Source organism: Microcaecilia unicolor, chromosome 3 (genome assembly GCF_901765095.1).
Source record: "Microcaecilia unicolor chromosome 3, aMicUni1.1, whole genome shotgun sequence".
In the NCBI taxonomy this organism is placed as follows: Eukaryota; Metazoa; Chordata; class Amphibia; order Gymnophiona; family Siphonopidae; genus Microcaecilia; species Microcaecilia unicolor.
The window spans coordinates 225,395,533-225,410,272 of record NC_044033.1 but is presented as its reverse complement, the minus strand read 5'-3'; the positions used below and the strand labels follow the sequence as shown (position 1 = coordinate 225,410,272).

The window sequence follows — 14,740 nt, the reverse complement described above, 5'->3', positions numbered from 1 at the left end:
AGAATAGTTTGTAAACAGTTTAGGCAGCATATTTGCACCTCCATGCCGACATTTATAACTTATGTGTATATGTTACATGTAAGGGGTAGGTGCTTATGTTACATAATTACCTAGAACAATTATATATCTGTTCACCTGTAACAGGTGTCTGTTCTATACAGGAAAGTCACTGCCTACTTTTCTTTACAGAATACTAATGTAACAGGTCAAATATGCAGGTAATAGGCCATTTCTGTGCATAAAGCACTGCTTTACCTATGTAAATGCTTTAAAAATCCACAGGATTTACACCAATAATCAAAGCAAAAGCCAAGACAGACTTTGATTATTCCCTTGGAAAAATTACTTAGAAAGAAACACCTGCTGCTTTCTGAAAATAACTTTTCCTCTGGAAATAACCTGCATGTCTACGATCTCTTCTCACTTGTTCCGAAGTAACATTTATGGAGATATTCTAAAACTGACAGCCAAAGTTGTGTGCAGCCTGAGTTGCATGGGCAATTAAATTGGTTAATGAGCTAATTACTGCCAATTATTGGGTGCTAACAGTCGATTATGGGTGTTAATTCACAACATTTTAGATTTATACGTGCATCTCGCTAAGTGCTACTCAAGATCCGCGCACAAATCTTCTGGTGCACAATTCAGAAGGACTGTGGCCTTGAGATGGACATGGGTGGGTTAGGAGCATAAAGATGCACAGTATTGCAGAATTCCTGGAATTTGCTCCCAACTTGGGTGCCAGAATTTACACCAGGTTTCAGCAGGGCAACTTTGGTGCTCAAAGTAAGGTACGAGATCCATAATTAAGCATTATTCTATAAGGGGCGCACATTCTTTATAAAGTCGCACTCGGTGATGATTTTTCTCTACACCCAAATTTGGCTGCCATTTACTGAATCCACCCCTTAGTGTGTATTAATATATGCAGAGACAGACTAAGCAGTAATCAAACTCTGATACCTGTGGGGGTAATTTTATATATTTCCGTAGATAAAATAGTTTTACTTGCATAAATTGGAAATAGTGCTATGGACATTTTTAGAAACCCAGATCTCTAACTTTTATCCCTTTGTATTTTTATGTAGAGTCTCTTCGTACTGAACTAGGTAAGTTTCTCTTCTCAAGTATGTCACACTGCTGCTTAAAGATTTTCTGAGCTCTGACAGTTCTGTTTCTCTGTTTGATTTCAGAGTTTAGAAGATGCTGTAGCTATAAAGGTAACTCAGTCTGACAATCTCACCTACACAATATGAATTCCTCTTCTATGTAGTTGTTGTCAATGTGCTGCCACAATACAGCTTGTACATAAGAACATAAGCTCTGCCATACTGGGACAGACCAAGGGTCCATCAAGTCCAGCATCCTGTTTCCAACAGTGGCCAATCCAGGTCACAAGAACCTGGGAAGATACCAAAACAGCAAGACAGGTTTTATGCTGCTTATCCTAGAAATAAACAGTGGATTTCCCTAGTCCATCGTAATAATGATTTATGGACTTTTCTTTTAGAAAATTATCCAAACATTTTTAAAACCCTGTTAAGCTAACTGCTTTTTCCGCAATCTCTGGCAACTAATTCCAGAGTTTAATTAAGAAGAGAGATGTGGTAGCCGTGTTAGTCCACTTTTAAAGGTAATCAATAGAAATAGAATAAAATATAACAAAGGAAAAAATAAGATGATACCTTTTTTTTATTGGACCAACTAAATACATTTTTTGATTAGAAGGTAGCCCTTCTTTGTCAGATCAGACGAAGATGGGCTACCTTCAAAAGCTAATCAAAAATGTATTAAGTTAATCCAATAAAAAAGGTATCATCTTATTTTCTTTTCTTTGTTTTATTTTATTCTTTTCCAGAGTTTAATTGTATATTGAGTGAATAAATATCTTCTCCAGGGTTTGTTTTAAATGTACTACTTAGCAGCTTTATTGCGTGCCACTAGTCCTAGTATTTTTGGAAAGAGTAAACAAGCAATTCATGTCTACCTATTCTGCTCCACTCAGTATTTTATAGACCTCTTGTATCGTCTCTTCTCCAAGCTGAAGATCCCTAGCCTCTTTAGCCTTTCCTCATAGGAAAGTTGTCTCATCCCCTTTATCATTTTTGTCGCCTTTCTCTCTAACTTTTCTAATTTTACTATAAATATTTTAAGATGTGGTGACCAGAACTGCACACAGTATTCGATGTCAGGTCGCACCATGGAGCAATACAAAGTACATAAGTAATGCCACACTGGGAAAAGACCAAGGGTCCATCGAGCCCAGCATCCTGTCCACGACAGCAGCCAATCCAGGCCAAGGGCACCTGGCAAGCTTCCCAAACGTAGAAACATTCTATAGATGTTATTCCTGGAATTGTGGATTTTTCCCAAGTCCATTTAGAAGTGGTTTATGGACTTCTGCTTTAGGAAACCGTCTAACCCCTTTTTAAACTCTGCTAAGCTAACCACCTTCACCACATTCTCCGGCAACGAATTCCAGAGTTTAATTACACGTTGGGTGAAGAAAAATTTTCTCCAATTTGTTTTAAATTTACTACACTGTAGTTTCATCGCATGCCCCCTAGTCCTAGTATTTTTGGAAAGCATGAACAGACGCTTCACATTCACCTGTTCCACTCCACTCATTATTTTATATACCTCTATCATGTCTCCCCTCAGCCGTCTCTTCTCCAAACTAAAAGCCCTAGCCTCCTTAGTCTATCTTCATAGGGAAGTCATCCCATCCCCGCTATCATTTTAGTCGCCCTTCGTTGCACCTTTTCCAATTCTGCTATATCTTTCTTGAGATGCGGCGACCAGAATTGAACACAATACTCAAGGTGCGGTCGCACTATGGAGCGATAGAAAGGCATTATAACATCCTCACACCTGTTTTCCATACCTTTCCTAATAATACCCAACATTCTATTTGCTTTCCTAGCCGCAGCTGCACACTGATATGCTCATTTTTGTTTTCCATTCCTTTCCTAATAATTCCTAACATTCTATTTACTTTTGTAGCTGCCACTGCATATTGAGCAGAGGGTTTCAACGTATCATCAATGATAACACATAGATCCTTTTCCTAGGTAGTGACTCCTAATTTGGAACCTTGCATCACGTATCTATAGTTCGGGTTCCTCTTTCCCACATGCATCATTTTGCATTTGCTCACATAAAACATCTTCTGCCATTTGGATGCCCAGTCTCCCCGTCTCGTACGGTCCTCTTGCAATTTTGCACAATCCTCTTGTGATTTTACAACTTTGAATAACTTTGTGTCTTCAGCAAATATATTGACCTCACTAGTTATTCTCATCTCTAGATCACTTATAAATACGTTAAAAGCAATGGTCCCAGCACAATCCCATGGGGAGCTCCATTGTCCATTGAGGATATTGATCATTTAACCCTACTCTGTTTTCTACCTTTTAACCAGTTTTTAATCCACAATAGAACATTACCTCCTATCCCATGACTTTCCAATTTCCTCTGGAGTCTTTCATGAGGTACTTTGTCAAATTCCTTTTTTTTTTTAAATTTTATTACATTTGTACTCCGCTCTTTCCCACTCATGGCAGGCTCAATGCAGCTTACATGGGGCAATGGAGGGTTAAGTGACTTGCCCAGAGTCCAGGTACACAATATCGACCAGCTCACCTTTATCCACATATTTGTTCACCCCTTCAAAGAAATGTAATAGATTGGTGAGGCAAGGTTCCCCTTCACTAAATTCATGTTGGCTTTGTCTCATTAATCCATGCTTTCAAATATGCTCTGTCATTTTGTTCTTTATAATAGTCTCTACCATTTTGCCCAGCACCAACATCAGGCTTACCGGTCTATAATTTCCTGGATTACCTCTGGAACCCTTTTAAAAAATCGGCGTTACATTGGCCACTCTCCAATCTTCCAGTACCATGCTTGATTTTAAAGATAAATTACATATTATTAACAATAGTTCAGCAAGTTCATTTTTCAATTCTATCACTACTCTGGGATAAATACCATCCGGTCTTGGTGATTTGCTACTCTTCAATTTTGTGCCATTACAATTACATCCTCCTGGTTTATAAAGATTTCATTCAGTTTCTCTGACTCGTCAGCTTTGAGTACCATTTCTGGCACCGGTATCTCTCCCAAATCTTCCTCGGTGAAGACCGAAGCAAAGAATTCATTTAATCTCTGCGCTATGGCTTTGTCTTCCCTGAGTGCCCCTATTACCCCTCAGACATCTAGCGGTCCAACCGATTCTTTTGCCAGATTCTTGCTTTTAATATATCTAAAAAAATTTTTACTGTGTGTTTTTGCCTTCAATGCAATCTTTTTTTCAAAGTCCCTCTTTGCCTTCCTTATAAGTGCTTTGCATTTGACTTGCCATTCCTTATGCTGTTTCCTATTATTTTCAATCGGTTATTTTCAGTAAGATATTTCTTCAATTTTCTGAAGGATTTTCTTTTAGCTCTAATAACTTCCTTCACCTCACTTTTTAACCATGCCGGATGTTGTTTGGTCTCCTTCCTCCTTTTTTAATACGTGGAATATTTTTGGCCCAAATGATTTTCATTTATTCCTCCCGAATCCTAAACAGGCCATCCTTCAATCAACTAGGCATTGTGCATTTTATTTTACTGCTCCCTTCCATTGGAACTCCCTTGCGATATCAGAGCTGAATCCTCCTTTAAAAAATTGTAATTAGTCATAAATACTTGGCTATTCCACCAGACCTATAATAATCCATAAGTTTTGCTGGTGAAGGTCCAGTTCTTCCTTCCCCTTTCCCTTTGTTTGCTATTCCCTGTTTCCTTCCTGTGTTGTAATGTCCACAAGTTTTCTTTCAATATGTGTAAAAAGTTTTTTCTTGCAGCTCTACACAGTGAGGATTGGGATGAATATCATGTAATTCTATTGTAACTTGAAACACAGTCAACAGATGAATCTTGTTGGTATGCTGCTACAAAGTAGCGATCATAAACAGCTCCTGAGGACGCCAACCGCGAAACACAGCACTGTGTAGAACTGCAAGAAAAATCTTTTTACAGATATTGAAAGAAAACTTGTGGACATTACTTTTGATTTGATTATCCTATCAACGGCTATGGTTGGACAGGGATACGAGTTGGAGTGAAATTACACGGTACAACTGATCTGGATTTCCTTTTTTTAAAAAATAGAAGAACATTTGCATTATTCTCTGATTGGATGGACTTATGAAAAGGAGGTATTGGGTTACTTTATGCGGAAAGATAAGAAGGATGAAGAAACTGTAATGTGGGTAACGCAATATTCACAGATTTGCAGAGAACAATGTGTATAGGTATAGGTCATGTTTGTTTATAATCTCATATGAGTCAGATAAAAAATATTATAGTAATAAAGAGTGATTTCAACTAAAATATATCTATTCCTAATTGAATTTTCTCTCAGAACATAAGGACCAGATTTTTACTAATAATGTTTATTTATGATACAGGTAATACAGTGTTAAAAGGCAGTTTTTAGGGATTTTACACAAGTGAAATGTGCCACAAGATAAATATTGTTAGAAAGTCTGAATTATTAATTAGGTTAGATTAAAAATAACTCACTGTGATTGGGGCTCAGATTAATTCTTTCTGCTGCTGGCTGGAGTGGTGAGACAGCTCTTTTCTCTGTAGTTAGATGGTCTTTGATGGAGGCTCAGATGTATTCTTTCTGCTGCTGCCTGGAGTATGAAGGAAGGAACTTTGATGATGATCCTTGCTGGAAAAGATGTCTTGTTGTTGCTGGAGCCTGGCCTAGCTCACAGAGATTCAGTGAAGGTCCAGAGAGGTAAAGGAAAAGAAAGATGGCAGACTGAGAGGGTTCCGTTTTTTCATAATTTCTGGTTGGGTCATAGGCTGAAGTCAGGTGGGGTGTATTTGATCCAATGAAAACTCAGGGATAGCTGAAAACTGGTTATATCTGGGTTTTGAGATAGAGCAAGGTAGCTGATCACCTGTTTAAATTACATCATAAGGGTTCCTGGCTGGCAATCTGCTGTGGTATACACCTATACTTGACAAGATTTAAAGAGTCATTGTCTGTGAGTTTCGTGTAGATGGGCTTTCTTTTGTCAGATTAGGTGGTCCTGGTCTGGTAGTTTCAAGTAGATGTGCTGCCTTTGTTAACTACAGTCTCTGTGATTGCTGTCAGTATACAGATTCTGTTCTTTGGAGAATCGTGGTGATTACTTTTCATTATCTTCCTAGCCAAACTTTGTTACAATGGTAGTCCTCTTAATAGTCTTTTTGTTTCAGGCTACCATTGGTTTTCAGGGGGAGGGTACAGCCAAGTCTGTTTTATGAGCAAAATCAGTATAACTCTGAAATTCATCATATCATGCTACACCTAGAGGGCTATGATATCTTATATTGCTAATTTAAAAGTGTAGGAGAAGGTGAGGAGGAAGTGACATCACTGCACGATATGGCAGCCTAGCTCCTTCGGTCTTGCCCAGCCAAGCTAATATACGGCTTTATCCACCTCCATCGGCTTTTCTTTTGAACTTTTAACAGAGTTGGCCTCCAGATCTCTGAGGACTATGAGTAAATCCACTTCCTCACAGAAAAAAGGACGCGGATCACCCGCTGAGATGAGCGGGAGGTAAGGCCTTGCGGTGCCATGTGTCACCAGCACGGCTCTCCCCTTCTGACTCAGACTCCACATTATCACTAGCAGAGTCGCGGCAGCCTCTCTCGAAAAGGGGTATCTCTAGTGAACTGCGGCAGCTTCTATCCAGGATACGAGCAGATATAAGAACCTCTAAGGAGGAAATTTTGGACCGCATAGCTATGTTAAGCACGGACCTCCACGAGCTGGAGGGGAGAGTAGAGGATATCGAACTGAAGTTACATGAGCATGCGGATTTGATTTCGACCCAAACCTCCAGTATTCAAGAACTGGGGAGGCAGTACGCTGAGTTATCTTATAAGTTGGACAACACTGAAAATACGGGTTGTCGGAAAAACCTCCAGTTTCAAAGTGTACCAGAAGGTGGGAGAACTGAGGATGTCCCAGCCATAATTCGCCTCCTCTGTGCTACTCTGGAATCTGAACTGGGCTCACCCCCGATTGAAATTGAAAGAGCTCACTGATCCTTGGGTCAGCAAGCAAGATAACAAGCCATGAGATATAATTTTACATTTTGTTAAATTTGTGGATAGCTTATACTTTCCCCATGCTCGGCAGACCCCTAATTTGGAATACAATGATTCTCGGATTGCTGTTTCCAGGATCTCTCACAATTCATGCTGCAGCAATGGAGGCTGATGAAGCCAGCTTTGAATATCTTAACTAAAGAACAGATTCCCTTTAGATGGGGATTTGCAGGGTAAATATCATTGGGTGCAATCTCTGGCGGGTGCCTGGAAGCTTCTACACATAGGGGGACTGGTTGTGTCCGCCACCCACCCGACCCTGCTAGCTCCCACAACAAAAACCAAACATCAGTGCTGGCAGAGGGTTTCTGCATCCCCTAAGAAGAATGTGGAGAAAGGTGCAGCAATGGTGGTGGAGCAATGACTTGGTTCTTATATGTGGACAGGACTGTTTATGTCCCCAGTATAATGGAATGACTTGTGTGGGGAGGAAGAAACTTCCGTTTCACAACCTGATGGTTGGGTGTGCCAGTGTGTGTATGTAGACTGTCCCTGCTGCCTTTAAACATGCTGTGGTCACACCTCTCCTTAAGAAGCCTTCACTTGACCCTACTTGTCCCTCTAATTACCGACCCATCTCCCTCCTTCCTTTTCTCTCCAAATTACTTGAGCGTGCTGTTCACCGCCGCTGCCTTGATTTTCTCTCCTCACATGCTATTCTTGACCCACTACAATCTGGTTTTCGCCCTCTCCACTCAACCGAAACTGCGCTTACTAAAGTCTCCAATGACCTATTACTGGCTAAATCCAGAGGTCAATATTCCATCCTCATTCTTCTTGATCTTTCCGCTGCTTTTGACACTGTCGATCACAGCATACTTCTCAATACCCTGTCCTCACTTGGATTCCAGGGCTCTGTCCTTTCCTGGTTCTCTTCCTACCTCTCCCTCCGCACCTTTAGTGTTCACTCTGGTGGATCCTCTTCTACTTCTATTCCTCTGCCTGTCGGCGTACCTCAGGGTTCTGTTCTTGGTCCTTTCCTCTTTTCTATCTACACTTCTTCCCTTGGTTCATTAATCTCATCCCATGGCTTTTCCTACCATCTCTATGCTGATGACTCCCAAATCTACCTTTCTACCCCTGATATCTCACCTTGCATCCAAACCAAAGTTTCAGCGTGCTTGTCTGACATTGCTGCCTGGATGTCTCAACGCCACCTGAAATTAAATATGACCAAAACCAAGCTTCTCATTTTCCCCCCCAAACCCACCTCCCCGCTCCCCCCGTTTTCTATTTCTGTTGATGGCGCTCTCATTCTCCCTGTCTCCTCAGCTCGAAACCTTGGGGTCATCTTTGACTCTTCTCTCTCCTTCTCTGCTCATATCCAGCAGACCGCCAAGACCTGTCGTTTCTTTCTTTACAACATCCGTAAAATCCGCCCCTTTCTTTCCGAGCACTCTACCAAAACCCTCATCCACACCCTTGTCACCTCTCGTTTAGACTACTGCAATCTGCTTCTTGCTGGCCTCCCACTTAGTCACCTCTCCCCTCTCCAGTCGGTTCAAAACTCTGCTGCCCGTCTCATCTTCCGCCAGGGTCGCTTTACTCATACTACCCCTCTCCTCAAGACCCTTCACTGGCTCCCTATCCGTTTTCGCATCCTGTTCAAACTTCTTCTACTAACCTATAAATGTATTCACTCTGCTGCTCCCCAGTATCTCTCCACACTCGTCCTTCCCTACACCCCTTCCCGTGCACTCCGCTCCATGGATAAATCCTTCTTATCTGTTCCCTTCTCCACTACTGCCAACTCCAGACTTCGCGCCTTCTGTCTCGCTGCACCCTACGCCTGGAATAAACTTCCTGAGCCCCTACGTCTTGCCCCATCCTTGGCCACCTTTAAATCTAGACTGAAAGCCCACCTCTTCAACATTGCTTTTGACTCGTAACCACTTGTAACCACTCGCCTCCACCTACCCTCCTCTCTTCCTTCCCGTTCACATTAATTGATTTGATTTCCTTACTTTATTTATTTTTTGTCTATTAGATTGTAAGCTCTTTGAGCAGGGACTGTCTTTCTTCTATGTTTGTGCAGCGCTGCGTATGCCTTGTAGCGCTATAGAAATGCTAAATAGTAGTAGTAGTAGTAGTAGTAGGGTTTGAGTCAGATTGAATTGTGTAGTATGGGAGTGGAATGGAATAAGCTTTGGACTGGGGATGTGTGTGTTGGGGGGGTGGGCGTTTGGGGGGGCGATCTCTCCAATTAGTTGTGTGAGTGCGTGGTACTTTGTACGGGGTTACATGGTGAGATATTACATAGGGGGGCAATGGGTGGGTGTTAATTAGTTTGTGTATGGGGAATGGCGTGTGGGGGTGGGGGTGTATGTGGGCGGGTTTGCCTGGGGTGTAGTGGGTCAGTTCCTCAATATCCCATTCAGGGGGGTTTTATAACTGCTGTCTGGTGTACCTTGAGTGGGTGGGTTGGGGAGGGTTATGAGTATGGTCTTGGGTGTGGTTGGGGGGGCTCTTTTGCTTCATCAATTATTGGAGTTCTAGAAGTTCCAACATGGTCTGGGAAGGAAAAAATTGGATTTATATGTATTGCTTATAGTTGGACTTAGCATCAAGAGATGAGTGCTGATTTAAAAGTCTTGTCCTATAATGTAAAAGGCTTAAATATGCTTCAGAAACGTCAAAAGCTTTTTAGAGAATTGATGCAGTTTAAACCACATGTTGTATTTTTGCAGGAGACACACCTTCGCCGTGTCCACAAAAGGCTCCTCTCTCATCCTTGCTACCCCACTGCTTGCTTTGCTTTACCTGTTGATTCTTCTAAGAAATGTGGGGTAGCTATATTGATACATTCGTCTCTGCCAGTTCAGGTTGTTAAGATTAAACGGGACCCGGGTGGGCGTTTCCTATTTTTACATATTACTATTGATGAGCTGGATGTTACCTTGGCTTCCATATATGCACCCAGTGATCACCAGGGTGTTTTCTATGCCCGTTTGTGCAAGAGGCTCTGGCCCCATTTCTTCGAGACACCTTGGTGATGGGCAGCAATTTTAACCCCACGCTAAACCCTGATCTTGATCGTTTCCGTGGGTCTCCTGGTGTAGATTCTAAGATATCCTCTGCCCTGAGCTCCCTCATACATTCTCTGGGATCTTTGGATGTTTGGCGTCTCTCTCACCCGCGGATTATTCTTACTATTGTTACTATTCCCCTGTACATGACTCCTACATACGCATTGATATCTTTCTGGACTCTATTGGTTGAAGGGGGGCCGGACGCTAGTATTGGTAATATCACTATATCAGATCACGCACTGGTTTGGGTCTCACTATCTTCCTTTAGGAAGGAAGTCAAAGACAGGCAATGGACTCTAAACACTCGCTTGTTGCAGGAGGCGGAGGTGGTGGGAGGCTACAGAGCAATGCTAAAAGAGTATTTGGAACATAATATTGATTCAGGCCCTCCTTTGAATGTAGTCTGGGATGCCATGAAGGCCGTGGCTCGGGGATATTTTTTACAACTGGCCAGCAGGTGTGCCCATCTCCAAAGGATGCAACTCACTAGCTGTCTAGATAAAATTCAACATTTGGAGTCTGATCACAAGGCCAGGGGGTCCCCTGAATCCATGCAGGAATTACGTGCCCTTAGGCTTCAACTAGACGCCATTTACTCAGAGCAATTAAGTTTGGTGCAGGCGCAGCAGAAAGCGTGTTCTTATGAATTTACTAACAAAGCGGGACGTACCCTTGCCCTTAGATTGCGCAAACAAAGGACTGACCGCACAATTGTGCATATCCGGGACAGTAAGGGCAATGCTCTGAACACATCCTCTCAGATACGCCTGCGCTTCCAAACTTTCTATCAATCATACTCGCAGGAGATTCAACCCACTCAAGAGGTTATTTCGGAATACCTAGCTTCCTGCAACCTGCCTTCACTATCCCCTGTACAACAAGCAGATCTGGACAGGCCGGTCACTTCATTGGAGATTCAAAAGGTTATTAAAGGTCTCCCTGCCCAGAAGTCACCTGGGTTAGACAGCTTTCCTAACGAATTTTACAAGACATTTGCCCCAGAATTGGCCTCTCTTTTTGCTGATTTACTCAATCAGGTCCGAACCAGGGCAATCTTGCCACCTTCTATGATAGGGCCTGGATTGCGGTATTTCCAAAACCAGATAAAGACAGCACTGAATGTGCCTCTTACTGCCCCATCTCCATTCTTAATGCAGATGTTAAGATCCTAGCAAAGGTACTCGCAAATCGCCTTGCAATTGTTTTGCCATCTCTTATACACCCCGACCAACTGGGATTTGTAACTCATCGTCAAGCCATGGAAAATATTAGAACAGCCATAGATCTGTTATATTTATCTAGACATGCCCAGATCCCTATGTGCCTTCTTAGTATTGATGCAGAGAAGGCTTTCAACAGGATCCATTGGCCATTTATGTGTCGGGTTTTGGAACACTTTGGGGTAGGCCCTTCTCTTTGTGGCTGGATTCAGGCCTTTTATTACTCTCCTAAATCTTGTGTTAGAATAAATGGGGGAAACTCTGCTGTGTTCTCCTTGTTTAGAGGTACTCATCAGGGGTGCCCCCTATCTCCAATGGAACCTTTCACGAAAGTGCACTTGAATCCCGATATCTCAGGTATCCACTTTGCAAATCAAGATCATAAGCTGGCCTTTTTTGTGGACGATGTACTGATGTTTATTACTCGACCATTAACTTCACTCCCTAATCTTTGCAAGTTATTAATGAGTACTTAGCTGTCTCTGGGTTTAAAATCAACATGAATAAATTGGAGGCCTTGAATGTTACCTTACCTAAGCAGCTATTGGACTCATTGCAGGCCTCCTTTCCCTTCTGTTGGGCCACAAGGGGTCTTCGCTTTCTGGGGGTACTCCTGACCTCATGCTTCTCTGATTTATTCTCAGCGAACTATACAGGTCTGCTTAGAGCTATCAGTTGAGATCTTGATCGTTCGGGAAGACCTAGCTCTCTCCTGGTTTGGCCATATAACTACAGTTAAGATGAATATTCTTCCCCGCTTACTCTACTTGTTTCAAGTTCTTCCCTTGAAGATGTCCAGGGGGGTTCTCTCTAAGCTACAAGATCATTTTTATACGTGTTATTTGGTCGGGTAGGCGTCCGCGTTTACCTAGATCTTTCCTGTACCAGGACAAGAGGTGGGGGGGGGGGGGGGGCTTGCGGGTCCCTAACCTTTACTAATATTACAGAGCAGCTCGAGTCCATTCAGCTTTAGAATGGTACCAGGCACAGCCCTACAAACTCTGGGTACACTTGGAACAGTTTTCATTAGGCCCCAGGCCACTGGGTGCTCTTATGTGGCTCCCAAGTAAACATAGACATCTTGGGGAGGGGCTGTGCCCTTCGATTTACACCACCTTTCATTATTGGGATAGTCTCTTTCTCAGTTAGGCCTGCATCTTGTTACATCTGTCACCCATAGCCTTCAATCCTCTTTTCCCCCTTGACAATGGTCAGGGGATCTTCACCTGCTGGTATTTCTGAGGGCCAGAGGACTTGGGAACAAGTTTTTGATGAGGATTCCATTCTAACTTTTCCCTCCTTACAAGAGGAATTTCCTTATTTATTTATTTGTTACATTTGTATGCCACATTTTCCCACTTATTTGCAGACTCAATGTGGCTTACATGGTACCGTAAAGGCATTTGCCAGTTCTGGTATGAACAAATATAGCAATGTTTTGGTAGAGCAAGGTTCAAGCGTTACATACACTTTAGGAAATTTTATAGAGGAAGAGGATCGTAGAGAGGAAGATTTCTTATATATCCAATTACTAGCTTTGGTTTCATTGTGTTGCAAGGTGTCAACATTTAAGTTGGGTCGGTGGGGTATGCCTTTTTAAACAGGTTGGTTTTTAATGATTTCCGGAAGTTTAAGTGATCAGATGTTGTTTTCACGGCTTTAGATAATGTGGTCCATAGTTGTGTGCTTATGTAGAAGAAGCTGGATGCATGAGTTGTTTTGTGTTTGAGTCCTTTGCAGCTTGGGTAGTGGAAATTTAGGTATGTTCGTGTTGATCCTATTGTGTTTCTGGTTGGTAGGTCTATGAGGTCTGCCATGTATCCCGGGGCTTCCCTGTAGATGATTTTATGCACCAGGGTGCAGATTTTGAAATCAACAGCAGAATCCATCTTACCCCAACTTGAAATAGCCTCAGTTAGAATTGACCACCCTGATCTACTTGACCAACTTAACCTAATCATCTTTTACAGGCCCCCGGGCAATTGGCAAGCCTCACAAACATACTTTATGGACTTCATATCAAACACCTACGTATCCTCCCAGAAACTTCTCATAGCAGGGGACATTAACCTTCACCTCGAAGACACTAACATAAAGAATGTAAACGAATGCAAGGAATTCATCCAACTATGGGAGCTCCACTGGCCTAACATGTAACCTACCCACAAAAAAGGACACACACTAGACATCATAACTCACAAATTTTCATCAGAACCCATCTTCACTATCACAGACACAAAATGGACAGTTACACCATGGTCAGACCACTTCAAAGCACATACCTCCCTCTACTGGAAAAGAAAAGGGTCACAGCGGAAACAAGAAAAAAGAACCTATACTACTAGAGGCAAAATAGACCCACTAACATTCTGGCAAGAACTATACACGGACGAATGGGCATTTCCTACAAACTCACCCCAATTTCTACAAGAATGGGACAACAGATGCACAGCAATACTAGACAGTATAGCACCGCTCCAAACTAGATCCTCAAAAAGAAACAACTCAATACCATGGTTTAACGAAGAACTGAAAGCCTTAAAAACACAGGTCAGAAGACTGGAAAGAATATGGAGCAAGAAAAGAGACGACCTCACTCTTAACGATTGGAAACAGATGCAAAGAAAATACAAATATAAAATCAGACAAACCAAAAGAATGCATTACAAAACTATAATAGGACCAAACTACAAGGATACACATAAGCTCTTCTCACTCGTGAACAAACTCCTAAACACTACATCAGTTACTTCTAACAACACAGAAATCCCATCCGCAACCAACTTAGTGAAATATTTCAACGAAAAAATTATAAAACTCAGACACATGATACCTTCTAATACCACCGACTATACAAGCATCCTTGAATGCCTAGACCCAAAACCTGGGGAATACCCAGCAGATCGCTCATGGACCAAATTCGACATAATCTCAGTAGATGAACTCTCACAATGGCTTAAAAAATATGGCAAGTCTCAATGCAAACTAGACATTTGCCCTGTCAGCCTAATAAGAGTCGCTCCTAAACAATTCAAGAAAGACATTACGGACCAAGTAAACCATAGACTCCAAAATGGATTATTCCCCACAAATAAAGGAAACATCCTACTCACTCCTTTGCCAAAAGACGTCAAGAAAAGTACAATGGACCTAACGAATTATCGACCAGTTGCATCTATTCCGCTCATAACCAAAATAATGGAGGGCATAGTTACGAAACAATTCACTGACTATCTAACTAAACACTCAATTCTACACGAGTCACAATCAGGATTTCGATCAAATCACAGCACCGAAACTTTACTAGTGGCGGCAATGAACTCATTCAACA

The 14,740-nt window shown here is 42.1% G+C and overlaps 2 protein-coding genes across 2 annotated transcripts in view; both read left to right on the top strand.

Moving 5' to 3' along the window:
• LOC115466343 (butyrophilin subfamily 1 member A1-like) overlaps nt 1–14,740 on the top strand; it is a 494,943-nt gene that overhangs the window by 199,019 nt on the left and 281,184 nt on the right. The window contains exon 7 of the mRNA XM_030197531.1: nt 1,089–1,109. Within this exon, the coding sequence (XP_030053391.1) occupies nt 1,089–1,109 (21 nt within the window). The remainder of the gene's footprint in view (nt 1–1,088; nt 1,110–14,740) is intronic.
• Nucleotides 1–14,740, top strand: part of LOC115466338 (butyrophilin subfamily 1 member A1-like) — a 1,244,786-nt gene that overhangs the window by 1,221,715 nt on the left and 8,331 nt on the right. The window lies entirely within an intron of this gene.